This window comes from Rhinolophus sinicus, linkage group LG01, assembly GCF_036562045.2.
Source record: "Rhinolophus sinicus isolate RSC01 linkage group LG01, ASM3656204v1, whole genome shotgun sequence".
Taxonomy (NCBI): Eukaryota; Metazoa; Chordata; class Mammalia; order Chiroptera; family Rhinolophidae; genus Rhinolophus; species Rhinolophus sinicus.
Genome location: NC_133751.1, coordinates 170,913,516 through 170,938,570, shown reverse-complemented (window position 1 = coordinate 170,938,570; position 25,055 = coordinate 170,913,516). Strand labels below are relative to the sequence as shown.

The window sequence follows — 25,055 nt, the reverse complement described above, 5'->3', positions numbered from 1 at the left end:
AATGGATGAATAAAAAAACAAGAGTGATATAGCTTGAAGAGTTTCAGATCCTGATGTCAATGATCCTATCCCTAACCTGTTTCCAGTTACAGACCAGCTCCTTGACCTGGATGGCAGAATGCAATAGTGGTATACTAAACATAAACGTAGCACGCATCCTACTGTTCTTCCTGGGAAACAACTGGAATAGTATTGTGTAAGAATATATAATCAAGCACTACGGGATAAAATACAGAGTTCAGTGAAGGGAGACAAAATGAGAGTTTGAACAACCAGGGGAACTTAAATGGGACTTGAAACAGGGTTTAGATAGGCAAAGAAGAAGTAGCAGAATCCTGGTTCACATCTTTTTACATATACTGGGGGTGCCAAAAAAATGTATACAAGTGGACACTTTGGTCAACGTTGCTCAAGCAGTAGTTCACTGCAATCAGAAGTGTCTGGATGCTGATGGTAACCACTTTGAGCACCTCTTCTAACTGCAGAAGTCAAATGCAACTCGTATTCATCTTTTATTATCGGTATATATTGAGTAGTATCACAATTTTAATATAGTTTTCCTTTCTTAAAATGTGTATGTTTTTTGGCACCCTCTGTAAATAGATATGGAAATTTACAAAAATATTAGTTAAGAAACTTGTCACTATTGGTGGCTCTATACCTTTAATAGTATGACTAGACTGCAAAGTCTAATACTGACTACATTTGCCCTGGAAAATTGTAAGCATGTCACAGAATTACTTGTGGGTATGGTAAAAAGTATTTGGCAACAGATGAGGAAATTGAGCAATATTTTAATATCTGTGATTGCAAGATTTAGATATGGAAAACTTAGAGACATTTGGAACCATGTAACAATAAACATTCAAGAAGTTTCCACATAATTCTGTGAAATGCTTCCCAATTTTCAGGGGAAATACTTCAAACCAATAAGTGGTTTGACAAGTTCTCACTTCCTAAAATATGGTATTCTTATTGATGCAGAACAAAAAGCTATTCCCATTAACAAGCAAAGTTCTTAGGGTCACATTCAGATCTTTTCCCTCAAAGCCAGATGTACTCTTCCTGTGTTTCAAATGCCCTGATCTTTAGCCAAAGATGTTTGTGAAAACTGGCAAACTATTGATCCAAAGTTAAGTCCAATACAACAAAACTCTAGCTAAAAAAAAGAGAAATTGGATATAAAAATAAAGTAAAAAGGCTAAAAAAATGAAAATATAAGTGTTTTTAACTTGATCTGTTATTGACAAGAGAAATAATGCTGATGATAAGCTAATAAAGTTAATTCCAAACAAATCAAGTCAGTTTCCAGATGACTGTCTTATTCATTTTCACATCTTTGGTGCCGTGCAAAGTACTGGCATTCAGTAGGACTTAAAAAAACACTATCTACAAGCTAAGAGCAAAAAGCATGTCAGATAGAAACTTACTGGGTGGCTCAAAAATAAACACGCTCTTGGAACAGACAGGGTAGTTATCCGAACTTAAAAAAAAAAATCGCCGTGATAACAACTTTCTAGAAAAAATGGTACCTGCCACCAATACCACACAGTTAATTAGAAAAATAGATTAAGAAAAAAAATAGCTTGCTACATCCCACTCCCACATACTCTCCCCATTTTTCAAACTGCAGACAAATTTTTCAAATGCCAGCATCCCCGAGAAAGAAAGATTTCTAGCAACGACTACAAGTCAGTTCAGGTCAGAAAAGAGTGCTGGAGGATGGGAAGCAAAGAGAATATTTGAATATACATCATTGTCAAGGACTATACTGATTACGTAAGTACTTTGCTTAGTGCTGACAACTACTTCATGAAGTACATATCTCAATTTTAATAGGGAAGCAATATAACAAATTCGTTAAGAGCGAGGCTCTCAAAGCAGATGCTTGGGTTTTCAAATCCTGTTCTACCACTATGTACCCTTAAGCAAACTTAACTTCTCTATGCCTCGATTTTTTTCATCTATAAAATGGGGACAGTAATAGAACCTACTTCATAGGGCTATTAAGAAGATTAATGAATACATTTAATATTAAAAATAGTGCCTGACATAGTAATTGTTTAATAATTATTAGTTGTTATTGATGAGGAAACATTTAGGTTGACTTTCCCATAAACACAGAGTTTTTAAATGGCAGAGTAGGGATTCAGACACTCTTCACTTCAAATCTAAATATCCAGGACTGAGGTAGGAGGTAAGAAGTTTAGGGTAGGTATTCTTAAAACTGAAAAAGTCAAATAAAATTAGTTAGTATAGAACACCAAAGCATTTTCAATATATACCTAATTTCATGGTTTTGTACATTGTTTTTACTTATTTTCTTTTGAGGTCTAAATAAAATATTAATTTAAAAATCTTCAACACTATTTTGGCTGAACTTTGCTTTTCTACACTTCAGTCATGACAAATTTAGGAGCAGGTAAGAAGGGAGGACAGAATCACTCTTACTTGTGCCTTTGTGTGCCCCTTGATACCAGATGAAGGAAAATAGGACAAGACGAGCCTAGGAAGCTAGAGTAGAAGACAGTTATGTATGGAAACTATGCAAGACCAAAGAAAGGGCCAGCCAGGAAAATTGAAGCCTCCTAGCCAGATGGATTTTTTTTCCCCACCCACTGAATTTCCACACCAAGTAAACAGCGTTATCACAGTCTTTTTATTTTAGCAAAGCCATGGAATCAAATCAACCACTCTCCAAATAGTAAGATTGCTGATGTTACACCTCTAATTGGCAAAACAACTAAATGCTTTTTAAAAAGGAAAAGACATGTCCATTTTTGTTTGGCCATTCAAGTAAGCTTCTGTTTCATCATCTAAAGGATTATTTAATAACTTAGTTAAATAAAGCAGGAAGTTTGAATATTGTGTCAAAGGATGGCAAAAATTACGATAAAACTACTTGATTAGTTATGCAAATGCAAGGCAATGGACTGTAAGAGATAACAAACTTGCTTATTTCAGACAGATGTGACTTATTTGAAATAAGACTGTTTTCACACAGCTAATATTGTAATTTTGGTGAGACAAAAATACACCATGATATCTGTAAATTATGATACTCAAGTGTAACTCCTGAAACAAGACTCATTTTTCCAAGTCAGGAAATAATAAACCACATCACCATACCTGGTATCATTTTTATCTTGAAACCATTTGCTATAAGACGAGGATCGGATAGGTAAGTTGATCCATTGTAGTATCTTTGGTCATCTGCTGTCATTTTATATAAAATCTCTAAATAATGAGATCCGTTAAAAAGACTGAAAAAGAAATAATCGCCCTTTAACTTATTAAATACATAAAATAAAATAAGAAAATTTATGGAAAAAAATTATGAGGGCCCTTTAAAAAGTGTTATCAGCAACCGAAATACAAAGGTATAAGTAGCCCTGTGAGAAACTTTACTTTTTTACATTTCTGTTAATATTTTATAGGAAACCTACTACATACAACATACAGGAGGAAAAAGAGATATACAAGACAATTTCTATGTTCTAGAATGTTACAAATGATATGTGAAATCAAAAGATGTGCTCTCTCTATATAATACAGTATATAATACATTAAGTAGACACAATAATACATTGTCAACTTACTCAAATAGCCTATCCTACATAATTTTTAATTACTAGTCACGGTTTCTTCAATAATAAAGATAAGCCCATATTTTTTTCTCCCTGGAATTTGTAAATTTAGTAAATCGGAACTTGGGAGAGCTCCTTCAGTCTACTGTAGGCATGGCATGTTTGCCAAAGAGGGCATGTGAAGTGGTTCTGAGTGGTGCAGGCCTAAAACAAAATTTTGAGTAGCCAGATTATCTAGGCACAAATGAACCTTTCATGTTGGTTTTAGACTTAGTCATGGGGCTCATAACATGTTACATGTTATTACAATGTTTGGATTGGCATGTGAGTGGTTATCATTTTCCCAGTTAGTCAATAAATATTTGAGTGTCTCCCAAGTGGTAGATACTGCATTTGGTGTGCAAGGTACTGTTCTATGTTGCAGTACAGGGTGATGAGTTGCTACTTCATTATAATCCTGTATCCCTTGAAAAAGTAAATGAATAGTTTTTGCTTATTATCTCTGAAAAAGGTAGAGGACCCCACTGGCTATGAGAGCAGATATCAGAGAGAGAAAAGCTTTGGCTACGTATCAGATGTGCTCTGTGTGGTCTAACCAACATTCTAAAAATCAGTCTGAGAGCCAGTGGTGGTGGTGGTGGTGATGATAACATGGCAAAGAATGGTGCAGGCTCTATAGCTACTGTCTACATTGGACTCTTGGATCCAACCACTTATTTATTGGCTGCATGAGCCTAGGCAAGTTACTTAGTAGTTGTGATTCAGTTTCCTCATCTGTAAAATATGGATAATGGCATTAGCTACCTCACATAAGGTTGTGAAGACCATGAAAGCAGAAGACTTAGTAAAGTTCCTATCATAAGTTAAGTGTTTAATAAATATTAGTCATTATTATCGAGCACTTATCTTGTATTTTATAACTATCTAAATTATGCCATTCAGAGATAAGCTACAAAATCCACGTTAGAATTCTGGTGAGAAAACTGAGCTCAACCCATAATTATCCCATCCATAGCTCAGTTTTGAAAAACTTACATTATTAACTACTGTACTGGTATGTCACATTTCAGAAAATTTCAACTATACCCTAGTTCTTTTTAAGGGAAGAAAAAGTACTAGTAGATATTTGTACTGTTTTATTACAGCCCAAGGCTGCATTAATTCTTTTTCTAATTCTTCCTTTGACGTATCCTAAGTCAATTTATACTATGAAAGATGTTGGATTTTAGTTAATGTGATTACTTGCTGCCTTAATTATAAAAGACAGCGTTTAACAAATGGTTTTCTGTATTATTGTCCTATTATATTTTCCTTCTGGTGTCAGGGTCTTTATCACAAGGGTTTAAATACATTTTATAAATTATTTTTGATTTATTTTTAGAACTTCTGAAACAGAGTTATCTAGTGATAATTCCTAGAGAACAAATTCCAATTATTTTATTAATTTCAGGTTTTTATTTCCTATTATACATGATTGTCTTCTACATGTCATACTAAAAAAGAAATATTAAGTGTAAAAGGGAAATGTTAATAGATGTTATTACTTATTTTTACAGGAAATAATTTGCTCGTATAGAATATGAAAAGGAAATACCCCATTTTACGATCTACAATAAAATTAGTTCAGGCAATAGTCATCAATGGATGAAACCATTAGATGAAAAGGTTGACAGGAAACTTTAAGGTGGAAGATCGGGCTGTCAGCAGCTGAACCCAGTGAGATGTGCCTTTTGATGTGATGAAATATGAAGCATACTGCATCATCTATTAAGCAGTCTTACCAGAAAGTAGAATCGGAACCTATTTAATCCTCCTGCGCTAACATTTAAATACAGGAGAGGGAAAAACAAGTTGACCACCACCAAAAGGAAGCAAAGACATGAACCAAGCAATTAATTCCATTAAAGATTAGAAATCAAGTTTCAAAAAGATTTCTTTAAATAAATACCACTTTACCTACTAGGAAGCACTTTCAACTTTTTACCTTTAATCTCTAATCTAGTATAGATTAATAAATGTTTTTAGAGTAAAAAAAAAAAAATGGTATTACTTCACCATACCTCTCTGTTAATATAATTGGCTTTTCCAGTGGCTGTGCAGGAAGTTGATGATTCTCAAGAAGTCTTTTAAATAGCAAGGCTTCTTCCACTCTATATGGATTTAATAACATTATCTCTGTTTCGGATGCAATTAGCCATGCATCAGGAAACTTGAGATTATGAATCAAGCAGAGTTCATCCTTGTTTTCTAGTTCAACTTCCCTATGTTTCTCAAAATTTTTTTTTAAGTTTTCCATAGAAAAGGGAATTTGAACTATTTTATTTTGGTTCTTTTTTTTTTCAATTTGACACTGAAAGAGTTCTTCAAGTTTTGGCTGATTAGATAATGAAGTTTTCAACTTGTGCTTCTGTGCCAAATTCCATGAGCTGGTGGGTTTCATCTTTTTTCTGCCATCTTTTAATGATATTTGTGACTCTTGTTCAATGGCTCTCTTGATTTGCCGATTGTATCGTTCCAAGTCTTTAGCAGCCCTCTCTTCATATCTATGAATAGAGATAAAACAGAACTAATGAGGTCATAATCAGAAAATATATTAACCATGTAAAGCAAATTTTTTAACAAAATAGAGCTGGCATTCCAGGTCTGGTAATGATGGAGCTTATATTAGACTAACCCTCATATATAGACATATATATATGAATGGTAAACTGCACAACATATAGAAACCAACCATTTAAAACAGGCATGGAAGAGCAACCAAAAGTTGGCAGAAATTGGAATGGATTCACCCTTGAAAAAAAAGACATCCACATTTATACAGCCTTTACTCAGAGAGCGGTCCCTGGAATTAAGGGCGAGTGGCAAGAACTCAATCAGAAAGCAGCACTCTTAATTAGCTTGAGTTATCAGAGCTGCTTGCTTCCAAAACAACTGGAAATTGAGGGAGAAAAGTCCTATGTGTGGGAACCTAGAGGAAAACAATCACTAGAAGGCTAAATGAGCTAAACAGAAATTTCAGTGGCTGCCACTGCAGAGGAAAAAAAGAGTTTGCCTCCCAGAATCAGTTGTGAACACACAATGTGAGCTATAGATAATTTATTACAGAATTGTACACCTGAAATCTATGTAACTTTACTAACAATCGTCACCCCAATAAACTTTAATTAAAAATAAAAATTTGGGGTTTGAATTCCACATAATTAGATGGCGTAGTAAATACTTTCAATTAAAACTGAAGGAGCACATCTTAGGGGTAAGAAAAAAACTGTCCTGCAACTATGGAAGCTGCCCTAGGACTAAAGGTAAAATTTACAGTCCCTCCCTAATGAAATGTAAAACAAGGCTTCCACAAGCTCAAAGTGACGTGTCAATAATTTAAATATTTGGGAGAACAAAAAACCAACACTTTTCAGAAGAAAACAAAATCGAGAGTTTCTATGACATATCACCCACAATGTCTATTATACAATCGAAAGTTATCACATCAGCAATAAAACAGGAAAATGTGCATCATGCTCAAGTGAAAAAAGTGGTCAGTAGAAACCAACCTCAAGATGACTTGGATGTTGGAATTTGGAAAAAAAAATTTTAAACTGATTTTTATAAATATTTAAAAACTTAAAGGAAAAGATGATCATAATCAGAGACTGGAAGAGGGAATCTCAACGGAGAAGGAAAATCATAAAAAAGAACCAAATGGAAATTCTAGAACGAACAAACAAAATATATGAAATGAAAAATTCTCTGGGTAGGCTTAACAGCAGATCAAAGATGACAAAAGAAACAAGTCAGTAAAACAGAATATAAATCAATAGAAATTATCCAATCTGAACAACAGAAAGAAAAATGATTGAAGAAGTTTAAAAGATACCTTAGTGACCTATGGCATACAAGCAACCTAACATATATATAATTGGAGTCCCAGATAAATAATAAAAGTGAGGGGGGTAAACATTTGAAGAAATTATGGTGGAAAACTAACCAATTTGGAGAAATACAACATTTTACAGAGTCAAGGTCAGTGGACCCAAGCAGGATAAATGCAAAAAAAATCCACAGCTAAGTATAGTAGAATCAAACTGCTGAAAACCAAAGATAAAGTTCTGAAGGCAGTCAGACAAAAAAAAACAAGACATTACAAAAAAGGACCATCACCAGAAAATGAAGATAAAAATAGATATTTTCAGATAAAAGAAAGCTGAGAATCTGTTTTCAGCATCATTGCACTATTAAGGAAAGACACCAAATGGACACTCAGATCTACAAGGAAAAAATAATGAGCACCAGAAATGCTAATTATGTAGGTAAATAGAAAAAATGATCCTTTAAAAAATTCTCTTACTTATCTGGAAGATAACTGTTTAAATTTTTAAAAGTATTTTAAAGTGAGGTTTATGTTATATATGGATAAAAAATGAGACCAACTGCAGAAAGGACATGGGTACATGGAATTATCTTGCAAAGTTTTTATATTTTATGTGAAATGATACCCTATTAACTCTAAGTAGATTATGATAAAGTATATATAAAGTATTCCCCAAAGAAAAAAATGCCAAGCCAAGGAATTAAAATTAAATGCCAAATTATATTCTTTTAACCCTAAAGGCTACCTCCCCAAAAAAGAAGGAACAGAGGAACAAAAACAGAGATAGGATGAACAGACAATAAAATGTTACACCTACATCCAACCATGTCAGTTATTACACTACATGGACTAAATATTCCAATTAAAAGGCAGAGATTTTCAGACTAAATTTAAAAAAACAAAAGCCAGCTTTGAGTGTCTACAAGAGCTACACTTTAAATATAAAGACACAGACAGTTTGAAAGTAAATGAATGGAAAAGATGTAACATACAAATAGTAAGCAAAGAAAGTCAGAGCAGCTATAGTAATACAAGACGAAGTAAATTTATAATACCCCTCCCTCAGTAACTGACAGATTTGGTCTAAATCTGACTGATTTAGACCAAGAAACAAAAATCAGTAAAGCTATAACAAATTTTAGTAGTACTATCAACTACCTTAACTTCATTGACATTTTGGAACACCACATCTAATAACTGCAGAATTCAGATTATTTTTAGGTGTACATGGAACATTCATTAAGACAGACTGTATGCTGGGCTTAATTCTCAAAAAGAAATTTCAAAAAACTGAAATCTAATACAGTATTTTTCCTGTCCATGACAAAATTAATTAGAAATTAATAACAAGACATTTAGGGAAAAAAACACAAATATTTGGAAACTAAATAATATAGCTTTATTTGTAATAGCCTCAAATTGAAAACAACCCAAAGGTTCATCAACTGAAGACTGAATAAACAAATTGTGGTAGGTAGGCACCACATAATGACGTTTCAGTTAACAAGGGACAGCATATATGAACATGGTTCTATAGTTATAATGGAGCCGAAAAATTCCTACTGCCTACGTAGTGATGTAGTAGCCGTTATAACATCACAGCTCAACACATTACTCACAGGTTTGTGGTGATGCGGGTATAGACAAACCTACTGCACTGCCAGTTATACAAAGTTTAGTACGTACAATTATGTACAGTATATACTTGATCATTATAATAAATGACTGTTACAGATTTATGTATTTACTATACTATACTTTTTATTATTGTAGAGTACTCTTTCTACTTAACAAAAAGAGATTGCTGTAAAACAGTATGCCATGCTATGCCAGCAGGAGCTCCATACACATGTTTACCGCATGTGTTGATGGCATCATTTTCTGTTGTGCTTGATTTAATCTCGTTTTATAAATTTAGTGTAGTCTCAGGGTACAGTGTTTATGAAGTGTGCAGTAGTGTATATGTAGTAATGTCCTAGGCCTTCACATTCACTCACCGCTCACTCACGGACTCACCCAGAGCTCCATTCATGGTAAGTGTCCTATACAGGTGGACCATTCATTATGTTTTATACAGTATTTTTACCGTTCCTTTTCTGTTTAGATCTGTTTCAATATACAAATACTTACTATTGTGTTACAATTGCCTCCAGTGACATGCTATACAGGTTAGTAGCCTAGGAACAATAGGCTGCACTATATAGCCCAGGTGTGTAAGTGGCCTATCCCACCTACGTTTGTATAAGTACAAACTATGATGTTCACACAGCAACAAAATCATCTAACCATGCATTTCTCAAAACATGCCCATCATTAGGCAGTGCATGACTGTATGTTTATACAACTGAATATAACTGATTAAAAAGAATGAACTAAACAGATACATTCAACAAATATGATGAAAATCACAAAAACACTTTGTTGAGGGGAAGAATCTAGAAATAAAAGAGGACATATCATGATTTTACAAGACGTTCAAATCTGGCAAAAGCAAATTTGTGTGACAGAAATCAAAGCAGTGGCTTGTGTATGGAGACTGAATGGTTAGTGGCATAAGGGAACTTTCTGGGGTGATGGTAATGTTCTGTATTTTGTTTGGGGTGGTGGTTACATGGGTATACACATATGAAAATGCACTGAACTATATATGCATTTCACAGCTGCTAAATTTTACCCAATTTTAAAAACCATTTAAGAAAACACTGAAGACACAGGTACTACAAACAAAAACCATTATAAAGAAGTAAATAGTTAATTCCAGATATGAAGAGTTCCTTATACTTTTGTTATCACATCAACACGGAATAAACAACTCCCTGAGTACTACAAAAGAAAATTTACATACATTAATACTCCATTTCCTAATTAGATACTAGTAAAATTAAAGTCACTATAATAACATACAAAAAAAAATCATGACTAAATTTATAATACTTTCATAGCTCTTTATTTTTTCAGTTGTTGTTATTTTAGAGACAATGAAAAAAATAAATTCAAATAAACTGAACAAATCCAAACTGCCTAATTTAATTCAATTTCAAAATAATGGATGTTTTAAATGATACTGGGTTCTAGCATAGTTGTTCTAGCAACACTCTTCCAAAACATTGAGATGCCTAGGTGCCAACCTTAGTTTCTAATTCTCCAGGCCTCGGTTGAGATCAGGCAGTACTATTTTTAAAGATTTCCACGGGTGACGCTAATACATATGCACAATTGAAAACTACTGCTATGTGTTCAGCAAAGTGTAGTGGTTAAGAACGCAGATCCTGGAAACACAGGGCTTGGCTTGGTTCTGCTACTTAGTAACTCTATAAATCTACACAAATTACTTCATTTTTCTGTGCCTCAGTCTGCTGGTCTGTAATATGTGGATAACCTACAGTTACTTCAGTTTTGATGTGAGGAATAAAAACTTAGAACAGTGCTTGGCACATAGTAAATGGTAATGTTTACCATCATTTTCTATCAAGAACCACATACCTTATAATGAAAGAGGCACATGATTGACCAAAGGTTAGTAATTATTTAAGCAACCTTGCTAAAAAATTTTTTAAATGAAGTTTCAAATTTGAGACTAGAGAATTCACGTTATTTCTTATTTTAAGAAACCCTGGCTGAATTCTATTGTAGGTAATACACATAAAACAGTTTTAAGAAATCTGAATAGATATGTGTTAGGAAACAAAAATGTTTTTGGGAGAACTATATTAAATGTTAAACATGAAACTAAGAGATAAAAGACCACACCATGTTATGTAGTTTGTACTTAGTACATGTTTGTTAAATAAATAAAGGTGAACTGGATGAGAATGTAAAAAAAGACCTTGTTCTACTGTAAAGATGAAAATGCCTCTTTTGGTTACTCACCATGACTTATTCATAATTTTTAAAATTATTTTTTCTTACTTCTACTAAAATATGAACTTTTGGATTAGCTATATAAAATACATGATTAGTTTACTTTCAGTAGGTACTACAATTAAGTGTTTTAGCTCCTGGACATTCAAATTCAAGATTTTCTCTGTACGGTGGAAATTGAGTTCAAGATGAAGGTCACCATTTGTAATTAATTATAATGTGCAAATTTTCACATATGGTAGTAATCTTTTGATTTACTCAAGAAGTCAACTTCATTAGTTCCTTGGGAAATATAAAAACTTATGTCCAAAGGAACATTAAGTGAATGTTAAGTAAAAACAGCTGCTACCTTTGACTTAATGTCATTAAGGGATTTAGTAACTTGAATGGAAAATATTAATTTTGATTTGACCAGTAATCAATTCAAATGATGTTTTTGTGGCTACATATTACATGTAATTATAAAATTTATTTACCATTTTCAATAATATCCCAATTATAATATTCTTAGTTATTTTAGATAGAAATATGTTTGTACCTACTACAAAGGACAGTTCAAGTTAACATCAATTGACTGGGACCCCAGTGGCAGAGTACATGGCGTAAATCTGGTTTCCCAGCTACTAGAGGAAAGGAAGGGAAAAAACAAAAAAACAAAACAAAACAAACAAAAAACCCAGAAAGGAAGAACTGAGAAATGAAAGCACTCCTACTCCAAAGTCTGTCCTAAGTTCTCAGCAGAAAATTCTGACCCTAGTTCTTTTTCAAAATCTTTGTTTGGCTTACAGAACCTTCTATGATCTCGGCTGCCTTTCCTCATCTTTCTTTATCACATTCCTCAATATTCAGTTCTTATCATAGAGGGCATCTTTTAGTTCCTCAAATAACCATTTTTTCTTCTAGTTTCTGGCCTTTCTTAAATGCCATTCCTTCTAGCTAAATGTTTTCATTATTCCCTATAGTTATTTTAATTTAAAATTCATCACATTCCATGATTACTATTGTCTCCCTTACTAGACTGTACCACTTATAAGCAGAAAATGTTTTATTTATTACTGCATCTGAAGTGACTAGCTTGAGTACATAGGGCTCTGTACACAGAATACCCTCAATATACATTGCCTAACAGAAGGAAAGAGGGGAGGGAAAAGGGAGGGAGGGAGGCAAGGGAAAGGAAGGAAAATAAATAAAAAGGGAAGGAAAGATTTGAAAGCAGGAAGAACAAGATAAAAGGGAAGAAAAGGAAGGGTGGATGAAGAGACTGATTATCTGTGGAAGAGGAGTCTACTCTCATATTCCTAAGCACGACTTCTAAAATTTAGGATTATGGATAGAATTCAAAGATAAAGACTAGACAAGAAGTGGTAGTTAGTGTTATGACTGAGGATGATATTTTCGTTCTGTCATCTAGGTACCTAATCATGATTTGGACATAGCCAATCATAGTCCCACGACTCCTGGCTCTGGAAGATTCTAATACAGTATTTTGTGAAATAGAATAAGCATTCTGATATCAAGATACCTATATTTTCTTCAATTTTCTATTTCTGGCCTCCAGAGTAAATTTAATTTTGACTAAGAAAATGGAAAATAATGTCAATCACAACAGAGCAATTTCTTTTACACATATTAAACACCTGATTGACATCACGAGCAATCAATCATTTAACTATGTGCCAGTCATTTATCTTGTATTATAACACACAGTACCTTATATAAACCTCCTAACAATCCAGGAAACACTGTCCACACATTTTTACAAGAAGCTAGCAAAGGGGAGAACAAAGATTTGAACCAGGTAGCGCTTCAGAGATCTGCTCTTGACCAACACTGCCTCTTTGTCTTCCTTGCGGCAATGAGATAGAGAAAATTTTGGACTCCAGAACAATGCCTGATGATAAACAAATTTTTAGATGAGGCATATTTACCATAATCCTTGCACCCTGATACCTTAGGCTATACAAGGAGAAAAAAGCTGATATTATCCAAAACACAACTAGAACAGTACCTGCTTTTATGAGGCTGCAAGGGAATAACTATTTTACTTACAGTGTCCCTATTTCAATGAGAACGGGAAACATCTATGCCTTCTTTATTTTTTTCTATTCTCAGACAATTATTAATCACCTCTCTGGTCAATGCAACTCAACTTCTGTGGGTTTGCTGTACTAAAAGTACACTTACTCATCTTTAAATTGCAATTAAATTGTTAAACAGTTTAAATTGTTTGTTAAACATCTTTAAATTGTTTAATTCAAATAAACAAACTTTAAAAAAATCTGACATTTATAAAATAATTAGAAATCTGAACATTGACTATTTGATGCTATCAGGAATTCTTGTTTTAAGAAGGTATGACAATTGTATTATGGCTATATTTAAAATAAGAATCTCTTTATCTTTTACAGATACATGCTAAAATATTTATGAAATAGATGATATTATCCTAGGATTTACTGCAGAATAATGGTGAAGAGGAAGCAAAGCGAGTGGAGGGATGGATGAAACAGGACTGACCATGAGATGGATGGCAAAATAGGGTGATGGGTTCACTGTACTGTTTTGTCTACTTTTGAGTGTGTTTGAAAAAAGAACCAAACAACCATCCGCATCAAAAAGCAAAAGAAGGCGAAAGAGAAGTTAATTTATGGAGGTTTTGCCTACTGGTATTAATAGTGGTCTTTATTATTTTAAATCGATAGTGTCTTTCAAAGCAAAGTTAAAAAAAAATTGGTTGGGTTGGCCCGGTGGCTCAGGCGGTTAGAGCTCCATGCTCCTAACTCCGAAGGCTGCCGGTTCGATTCCCACATGGGCCAGTGGGCTCTCAACCACAAGGTTGCCAGTGCAATTCCTCGAGTCCCGCAAGGGACGGTGGGTGGGCAGCGCCCCTTGCAACTAAGATTGAACACGGCACCTTGAGCTGAGCTGCCGCTGAGCATCCGGATGGCTCAGTTGGTTGGAGTGCGTCCTCTCAACCACAAGGTTGCCGGTTCGACTCCCGCAAGGGATGGTGGGCAACTAGAAACAGCAACTGGACCTGGAACTGAGCTGCGCCCTCCACAACTAAAACTGAAAGGACAACAACTTGACTTGGAAAAAAGTCCTGGAAGTACTCACTGTTTCCCCAATAAAGTCCTGTTCCCCTTCCCCAATAAAATCTTAAAAAAAAAAAAAATTGGTCAAGTATCCATGATTTGATCACCAAATAAACTCTGGATGATAGGTTACATTTAAATATTTCCTCCAGATGTTTGACATAGTATTGAGATGCCTTAGATAACAATATGTGATTCAAAGTATAATTCCACTCTCATTTTCTGGTGGGCTAGATTATTCAAACATGCTATTTTGTGTTTATCATAAGTGTCCTAAATCAATTAGAAACACCCATCGTATTATCTGGAAATATTTATTCAGATAAACTAATCTAAATACAGCAAGTAATATGTAGTTATTTTAATCAAAGATAGAGCAAACCACCTATTTACCTACCAAAAAAACCCATGACAGTTTGTAAGTTCCCACATCAGAAATCAGTAAGATTTTAGAAGGAAGCCTTGCGCTATACTGAATACGGACAGTATAAACACCACCAAATTGAATCTGCAACAATGCTAGAATTTTTTAACGAATAGTTAAGGCTGTACCAAAACAAAAAACAAAACTAGAAACCTCTAACAACAACAAAAAAATGATGCCAAAAAAGGTACTCTAGCCAAGCCAAAAGGCATTTTCCATCCTGCTTTTCCATAAATAAGATTATTTAAAAAAAATTTTAACCCAATGAGTCATATAGAATGGAAATATCTGAATATTCAGGTCACATGCAAGCTCTGGAAACTTACTTCAGTTTTTCCTCTTCACTCAATGTCTTCCACAGCTCTTCAATTTGTACGATTGCATCCTCCAAACTGGTCTTAGAATTTTCTGTGAGAAACTGAACACGATGATCTTGAACAAAAAGGTCATGTGCTGACATTGGTTTCTTGATTACGTGATTGCTAATTAAGTCATACGCTGTAAGTTGTCCAGATTTGTTATCTACCACATTTGATTTTTTGTTACAGGAACCTTCACTAAGATTCTTTTGTTCAGGGCTTAGGTTATTATTATTATTACTTGCTTCACATGCTGAACTTTCTTGAGGCACTAAAATTTTCACAGGTTCAATGTTTTCTCCTATTGAATTTTTAAGTGCATTTCCCTTGCTCCAGTCATCTGCACAAATTTCCAAAGACTTATCAGGAACTGCTTCTTCCTCATTTTCCCCACTCTCCCCTACATGCTCTTTTTTGCCATTTTCTGATTGGGCATGCTTAATACAACCTACAAAACAAGTTTCATTGTATTCCTTCTGGGTGCACTCACATGATAAATTATTCACTGGGATCCCCTGAAATGTATTTCTAGTGTTCTTATCAATATTAGAATTTTCATGACTAAAATGATCATCGGAATGGTCACCAACAGGTATATGTTGATTTAAACAATAATCAGTGTTTTTTCCAGATTCATCATTATGTGCATCATTTTGGAAAGGAATGCTTGAAGTATCAACATTTGGATGATTATTGCCAGATGACTCCATCTTATTAAAAAGCACATCTGTTTCTGCTGTTTTACTAACAACCATGTCAGCTGAGGAAACATCTGTTTTATTATTTTCATTAGAATTTGTACTAGGTAGTGATCCATAACAAGTCGTCATCAGATTTTCAAGAGCAATTAAAACAGAGTCCTAAAAATACAAATTAACAAATGTTAGGGGAAATTATGAAAATAATAGACAATATTTAAAATAATATTTAAAAATATGTATAAAGAAGTTAATCTCCTTTGTGTCACAAAAATGGTTAGGACTGTATATGTTTGTAAATAGCATAAATTAATACAAAATTATCTGAAAAAGTTTACCTTATTCTGTAACAATACTTGACTTTTATCTGGTGTTAAATTTACATCCACATCAGCTGTAGGAACGTCAATTTTCAGAAAGAAAATGGGATACAAACGAGTAGATTCCTTTAGGCACTTCAGACTATAATAACGTCGGATTAACTAGAAATATATGTAACAAATAAAAGACAAAATACCACATAAATATAGTATTGCAATCCTTAAAATACTAACAAAAGGAGTATATTCAAATGAGAAATGGAGTGGATGTGTTCACTGCTTATTAGAAAAAGCAGTAGCAAAATAGTACTCATTTTAGGTCTTGAACCTATACAAATGAAGCACAAGCATTCATTAAATACAAATAGCCAATGTAGCTGGCTGGCTTCATGGTTAAAAGATCATAGTGTCACGGATGGTTTGAAAGTCCAGAGTTCAAATTCAAACTCTGTTACTTACTAGCTATGTGGTCAAGAAAGTGACTAACATTTCAGTTTCTTCACTATAAATAAGGATAATAATATATATCACAGAGTGGTGGTAAAAGTCAATGAAACATGTATAAGGTACCTAGAACAATGCTTAATAAACATTATTGTATCTCTTTTTCTCCTTTTCTTTATTTTAGAGCAAAGTCTTAGAAATAATCCTTGTAACAAGTTGACAAATGACAGAGTGAGTTTTTATTTCTAATCCAAGTGATACTTTTTCCTTAAATAGATTACCTTTAAGATGTCTTTTTGGTGTATTGGTCGACTGTTTATAAAGATGAAACTCTTTTCTGGGGTTGAAAGACTTGTGAAAGAGTGGTCTGCATCGTGCTTTGGAAGAAATCCACTTAGGTAAATCTAAAATTGTAATAAATAATTACAGAATCAATACACAATGTCAACAATAAATGTGGTTCCATGGGTCTGGCTGTAGACATTAAAAGGTATAAAAAAATAAACAAATAGATTTTCATATTAAGGTCTACATAGTCATATACTTCCTGATAATCATGTCTTGAAAAGTACCTTAAATAAAATATCAAAGCATGTTAAATTGGGGTTCTCTGCCTCTCTTTTTTTTGCAATTGTATTTTAGGGAAAAACTGGCATTCATAAAGTTTCATGAACAGGCATATATCTTACCGTCACAGGACATAAAGCATAAACACTGCTCTCTACTCAACTTTATTTTCTGTCTTTTAAATTTTTCTTTACTAATATTGTGACTTTCTTCTAGCTGTTTGCCCTTTTCTTTTTTAACCACTTTTTCCTTAAAGAAAGTAAATCTGACTGGGTTTTCATTTCTTAGTTAAAAATCTCTTGCTCTTTGACACAGATTGCAGTGTTATACTTTATCTTCATTTTTGTTTAGAGAAGCTTTCTATAAACAAATCAATTATTTTAATGCATTCTTTCTCTATTTTACAAATGTATGAAGAGAAGGGAGAAAATGAAGAAGGAACCTAGAAAAACATACTAGAGAAAAGAGAGAAATTGAGGGGACAGAAGGCAAGGAAAATGCTCCTACTTTTACCTTTAAAGATAATATAGAGAATCTATATTAAGAATATAGGTTAGAGCCACATTGATGCAATTTAAATCTCAGCTCTATTACTAGCTATGTGATCTTGGTCAAGTTATTTAAAATACAGGCTTGTAATCTTTTATCTGAAACAAGTGGAACCAGATGTGTTATTAACCTGTTAAAAAACACTAAAATTCTAGCTTAGGTTTAGAAAAGAATCAGTGGGGGTGCTATTTTTAGTTAAGGAGAAACCCTGAGGCTACTTAACAACATAGCCTGTAGGCTGACACCTATGTCTATGAGCTATCCCTGCCCTTGGAAGTGTTTAAGGAGATGCATTACTAATTTTAGAACGCTAAGTGCATTATTGTCACAGTGCCAAGTTATGCCAATTTAAAAAAGTAAATTAATAAAGCTGGATAATCCATTATAAAATGATACTACTTAATTAACTGTAAAACTTCACAGCATTTATAAATGGTTGTTTAATTAACCAGGTAACCTGAGACCCTTCTTAAAGCACCTGCTGAGCACCAGGGAGATCCTGTTTAGTCTCTCTAAGACTTACTGGGCTTGTGGATTAAAAAAAAAAAAAAAAAAACCTGCCCCAAATAGGTAATTAAGAAGAATAAAATGAAAAAGAAATTGGTAATATTGTTAGTGTTTTCTTTTTACACCATCTGGGTTGGCCAGTGAATAGTTACTACTACTTCCAAAATAACTGAGTTTTTAAAAATGGCTGAGGATATCCTTAAGAATTAACAAACTATATTTAAGTTATATGAAAAAGAAAAATCAAACAGCAAAGTCTTATAAAATGCTATAAAAAGTGAAAATCAGGCTAGTTCATGGAAACAGAATGTCTATGAGACCAAATCAGTGTAAAATAAAAAATAGACCATATATTTGATTCCTTTTCCCTCATCTACTACACACACACACACACACACACACACACACACAAACACACACAAGAACACACAATGTGATAGATAGATGATGTATTACAGAATTGTACACCTGAAACCTTGTAACTTTACTTACAGTTGTCATCCCAATAAAGTTTAATTAAAAACAAAAAAGAAAATGTAATTATATGAGAAAAAAAGAATGAAGAATGAATTAAAAAACAAAAATAGACCTTACAAGAATCTGTACCCAAGTATTCCTCAACCTAAAAAGCAAAACAAAAATCAGACAGAATATAAACAAATGTTTCTCCCCTTTTTGCTTTTCAACTATGGGCTTCTCTCTACTTCCCTTCATCTCCTGGCTTCTACTCAATGACCAACTCCAATGGACACTTAGTCCCCTTCTCTGATTTGAATATCTGCAGACCCTAACACCAATGACAACTGTCTCTGTTGGGAAACATAAACCTCTTTCAGCCTTCTTTTTTGGTTTTTCTGCCTCCTCTCTAACACTTCCTCTTTAGTCTGGTTTGCTGGTTTCTCTCCATTTGCTTACTCCCTATAAGTGCTGATGCCCCCCCCCCCCCCGAGTTCTATTATCAGGCCTTTTTTCTTATTCTCTACCCTCCTTAATTTTATTTCCATCTATACACATACACCAGTAATGCTAAGTGAGAGATATACAACCTCTACTTCTTTCACCCCAAAATGTTTACTATCATCAACCAGCTGTCACAAAAGTCTTCTCAATCTCACCACATTCAAAACTTGACAAAATATTCCATTCCACTTTTACCCTGCTGTCCAACTGGCTCTGCCTGTTTGCCTTTACTATGATAAAGGGCCCTGCTACCTATCCAATCTGCCAAACCCATCATCTCCTCTCCTTTACTCCAATTCTGCTGAAGTAAACCTGACTGGTCTCCTAACACTAGTCCTTCTCGTATTTCAATAAACTTCTGGAACACCATGGAGTTATGTTTCTAAAGTAATAATTTAAGTACTTTTGGTCAGGATCGTGAAATACGTCATGTAGAAATTCCCTTCTCCCCTATCCCAATGTGAACAGATAGCAGTAATAGATAAAGTCTGTTTCTACAAAAATTTTGAAAGACCTAACCATTTTTTAAAAAGACAAAGAAAGATGTTATATGTGCAAAACAAAATAGGACATGATGGCTGAAGTCAAAAGTCCTACGTGCTCTAGAAATTAAATTCTAGTATGAAAATAGGGACAGAAAACACCCCATACAAGGCAGGGAATTGAAACCAATCCTTCAATTTGAAATGGGTGCTGAGATACCTCCGCCATCCCCCAAAATGCTTAAAAATACTGTGACCACTGTTTGGAGCTGCTTACAAGGATCACAAAAGAAAGCGCACAGACAACTGCAAAACCGAGAAGAAGGCTAAGCCATGTGGCTAAGAAAAGGGGTCTCTAAAACCTTGGCAGGATGAAAGACAACTACTAATGTAACACCTGCCTCTGAACTGGGGCTGGGAGCTGGGTGGCATAGGCCAAACTACGGGGAGGGAGGTGCAGGGAGAGATGGGAAAAATCAAAACAACAAAAACGGTATGCCACCACAGCAGAGATACAACTAGGGCGAGAGGGGCAACCACTAGCAATTGGCAAACAACTCAAGATTGCTTTTGGCCAGAAATGAGAAGGGGTCAAAGAAACTCTGAAACAAAACAACTCTCCTTACAAGCATGGAATAGTGATGGGCAGCTGGTGGCAACATAAAATACCCATTTGGATGCAGTGCACAAACAGAAGAGTGTATTTGGTTAGATGATTGCTCTCACTAGAGAGACACTCAAAAGTTCATCATTCTGACAGTCTAGGGAACTGGAACTACTCAGGAAAACACGCTTTTCAAATTCCCCTATTCCTCCAGGCAAAAAGAACCACATGAAAGTGCAGAAATATTTTGGTATCTATGAAAGATTACCAGCAGCCCTTATAAAATTCTATTTCAAGAGAAAATTAAAATATCAATGGGCAAGCATAGATCTGGCAAGACATTTCAATATAAATCAGAGAAAAAAATTCCCAACTGTAGGACTGACACATGTGATAGTCCCATCCACACATGGAATCCTAGTTGACCAAGGTCTAAATCAGTGCTTTTCACACTTCAATGTGCATCTAGAGACCGTGTTAAAAATGCAGATTCTGATTCATTGTGTCTGGGATGAGGTCTGAGACTCTTCATTTGTAGCAATTAGCTTCCAAGTGATGCTACTGCTGCCGGTCTTCAGAGCAGACTACGGCAGTTAGAGTTTCTAGAGCATGACACCATAGACATCAAGTCTGGGTCTCCTGTCACAAGCTGCCTGGGTACCAGTGTAAGCAGCAAAGTCCCATGAAGCCACAGAGAACCCAGGGGGAATTTAGACAGTACCCTTATCATGCCAAGTCAGCCACCGTAACCAGTCTAAGGCAGTACTGGGGTGTGTTGAACTATTAAACCATTACCAAAGGAGCTCTGAAAAACAGGACCGATGTCAGATCATCCAGGCACTGCAGCTGGCTACTAAAGCTAGCCTGAATTGTTCCTCAAGCAGAGAGAACCCCTAAAACATTAAATGAGCACAAGCTTCCATCCAAGACTCTACTAAAATGATAATAATTAAGAACACAACATTGCAAAGAGAAAAGGAGGGGAACTAGTAGCAGAAAAGAAGATTTCAACAAATTATGAAAAAAGGGAAGAGTAGAACAGAGAGTCTCTAGGCTTAAAGTCAGCAGATAAACAAGAAGACAAGGGCTCTTATATAGAGAAATGAGTAAGAACAATCTTGGTTTTTGAACCAATTACAATTTTTCATTATGTGTGAGAGAGACAGAGAGCGAGAGAGAAAGGGGGAGAGAGAGAGAAGGAGAGAAAGGGAAAGAAAAGGAAGAAAGAGAACGGAGGGGAGGAAGAGAAAATGAATTACTTAGGGCAGTGAGTATGGTAGCAGAGTAGGTCCTAGTGATTCCCCCAGATTCAGAAACAGGACCAGGATCTTGATTACTTCACACTGAAGTGGAGCCTGATAGTCAGTGAGCCCTGCCACAGGGGACCAGACAGCAGGAGGATGAGAGGCTTGGAGGAAAAAGACCTGAGAAGCAAAATAAAACTGACTTACTAAGAAAAAGAGGTAATTTAAGAAACAAGTAATTTAAAAAACAGAAACAAAAACTTAGTATCTTCAGAGAGATTCAAGATTTTGTATCCATAAAAGAACAATACGTAGTTATGAAAAAGCAATACAATTTTAAAATGCTCTTGGAATTTAAACATAACATCTTCAGAATAAACAAAAAGATCAGTAGAAGGGATACAAAGAATCAGAGAGATTTCCAAAAACTTATAGAAAAAAGAAAAGATTAAAAACTTGAGAAAAACAAGAGAAAAAGAGGAGGTCCTAACCAACAATACAGAGGTTCACTAAAAAACAGAAAAATTATCAGAGTGATGACAGATGAAGTACATAAGCCCAGAGCTGAAAAAGAAATGAGTCAACAGATTCAAAAGGTCTCACACCAAGTGCTCAGCATAATAAACAAAGGAATAATAAAAGACATACACCTACACATATCCTTGGAAAATATAAGAACAAGATGAAGGAAAGAGCCTAAGAACTTTCAGATAGGAAAAAACATATTGCCTAGAAAGAAAGAATTGGAATGCATTAATCTTCCCATCAGCCACAATGGATGGACAAAAATACTCAAATATCTTCAAAGTTCTAAAGAAAAAAATATTTTCAATCTAGAATTCTATGTTTACCAGACTATCAGTAAGAAAAAATGCAAAATAAAGTCCCATGTTCCCTTTCTGTGGAAGTTACTTAAACATGTATATCAGGAAAACAAAATGAATACCAAGAAAGGAAGGCATGAGATACAAGAAATAGTGGAAATAACCAGTACTCCTCTGAAAAGAAATCCCAAGATGAGAATTGTGCAGAATGCCTGACGTACTCAATCCAAATAAGAAACAAGTGGGTTCTACTAACAATGAGTTCAAAAATAATGAAATGAAATGGACTACTAGTTATAGCTAGACTAACTAAACAAGCTGGATTTCATTACTGACAATGAAGAAAATTTCTTCACTTACAAAAAGACAAACTTTTGGAATGCCCAGAAAAAGCACAAAACTATACAAGATAGTCCATATATAAAGCACAGAAAAATATGACAAATTTTGAGCGATTGATGGGAGAAAAACAGAGATCTCATTTAATTGGGACAACAGGAATATTCTCATTTGTAGAAACATAACACTGGATCCTTAGAGAGGAAATGCAACATACTTGGGTTTGCAATGAAGATTATTTATAGTTGTAGTATGTAAACTGCACATAAATTTTCAACTTTTAGAATCAATCTTCAAACAAAAGATGGAAGACTTAAAAAGTGGCTACATAAAAAAATAGAGTATTAATCTTGATAACATAAAAGTAGAGCTGACACGATAGAGAGGGGAAAGGGCAAGGAAAAGTAAGAATGGGAGTATTAATAACTACATCCAATGTTACAGGGATTCAAGAAGCACTATCTGAAGCTGATAGATCAAGAAAAGAAAAATGGAATATATACTTGGAATGAGAAAGAGAAAACAAAGGTAAGAGAGCTCAATTCTTTCTTTCATAGTAGAAAGTAAACAGATGAGATCCTAAATTGAAAATCATTTAAAAAAAATAATGTAAGCACAGCACTTGAAATTAAAAATAACAAGCAGAAAAGAAAAAAAGGAAGTAGAACTGGGGAAAGAAGTTTAAGCTCTGTCTGTATTTTCTTTCTTACCTTATACACGTATTTCATAAAAATGTTGTTGTTGTTGTTGTTTTTTTAAAAAAAGCTCTTGTGACTCCAAATACCCAAAAGAGAAATAACAGTTTCATTGATAAATTAGAATTTTTACAGAATATTTCTTGTATACCTGAGATTCTTCAGAGTGGTACTGAAAGAATTCCATATTGCTCATAACAGCAGTCCCCAGAACAGACATGAGAGCCATCTTATGATCTGATACTCTAGTTTTCTGCCAAATAACTGCCTAGGGGAAAAAAAAATGACACAGACAACTTTTAACACAATGTAGATTTACTACACTCAAGTACTTACATCAGTTATTTCTATATTTAGCATTTCTCCCCACTTTATATTTTCAGTATCATTTAGAAGAGAGGCATAGAAAAAAAGAGATGCATGCAAAGTCTGACAGCTCTGGTTCTGAATTTTAGTAGCTGTGTATGTTGCAGTGTACAATCTATTTCACTTCCCTTAACCTCAGTTTTCTCCTCTCTGTAAGATGACTAAGAATATTTATCTCCCCGAGTTGCTGGAAGATGAAAATATATAATGTAGGCAAACACATAATCAGTGCCCGGCATAAAAGTTTTATTAAATATTAAGTCTCTCTCTTCTTCTAAACTTCAGAGTATATTTAAATTAAATTGTTACTCCAAGTGAGGTATTTTTTTATTAAGGATGGACAGCTATGCTATACAATTTCTGTTAATAGTTGAACTGGTATAAAAACTTGGAATAATGAATGCTCTTTAAAACTACCTTTGTAATTACTTTTTATAATAGAGAGAACTTTAAAAAGCTACCTAAACCTCATAAACTTAAAAGCTGAAAAACGAACTTGCCTTTTTTTCACTACAAGAATGTAGCAGGGTGTTTAGGAGAACCACGGACCACAGTTTGGCTATTTTGCAATTTCAGTTAATAAGGTCCAATTATAGTTAAAATTTTTCAAGAAACCATCAATACAAACACATTTGTTCATTCAACAAATATTCACTTAGCACCTCCTAAATCCTGAGAAAAATGTGCAAAGGGCCTAGGAGAAAATATCAGCATCACATTCAAACGGCAGGCAGACGAAGAAGACCAGACTGAAAAGGAGTGGCCACAGCGACAGAAAGAGCCAAGGGACAGTATGGTGCACGGAACAAAGACGTTTGGAAGAAGGAGTCATATGTGACCAGTGTCTAGAGAACAAGGTAAAAACAGAGATGTAGCCACAGGCTTTAGCAGGAAGGTGAGAGCTGTTCTAAGGAAGTGGAGTTACCAAAGCCAAATTTCAGTGATTATATAACATAAAGTGAACCCAGGCAGTTCTTAAAGGGAGTTTGACTGTAAAATGAAAACATATAGAGCAATAACTGGAGGCAGGTATGGATCAAGGGAGGGTCTTAATAGGACACACTGTGCTCCCTTGATCCATAAAGCAGTGAAGGAAAAATGGGCATACAAGCAAGTAGGTTTGTAGATTCAATGGCTGGAGGTTGAGAAAGTTCCTTTTTCCATTTTTTTTTTTTTTTTTGTAATGTAGAAAAGTTATACGTTGTGAGTGAAAAGACATTGATTTAAATAACTTTTCACTGTCTACTGCTTTGAAAGTTATATGA

At 34.4% G+C, this 25,055-nt stretch overlaps 1 protein-coding gene across 2 annotated transcripts in view; it reads right to left on the bottom strand.

Moving 5' to 3' along the window:
• Positions 1–25,055, bottom strand: part of PMS1 (PMS1 homolog 1, mismatch repair system component) — a 67,712-nt gene that overhangs the window by 5,426 nt on the left and 37,231 nt on the right. The window contains exons 6-11 of one of the 2 annotated variants that reach the window (XM_019740744.2): positions 23,576–23,692; positions 16,935–17,057; positions 16,228–16,371; positions 15,159–16,051; positions 5,648–6,130; positions 3,130–3,263 (exon numbers count right to left, since the gene is read on the bottom strand). In XM_019740744.2, coding sequence (XP_019596303.2) covers positions 3,130–3,263; positions 5,648–6,130; positions 15,159–16,051; positions 16,228–16,371; positions 16,935–17,057; positions 23,576–23,692 — 1,894 coding nt within the window. The remainder of the gene's footprint in view (positions 1–3,129; positions 3,264–5,647; positions 6,131–15,158; positions 16,052–16,227; positions 16,372–16,934; positions 17,058–23,575; positions 23,693–25,055) is intronic. The other variant, XM_074339178.1, reaches the window with a different exon arrangement.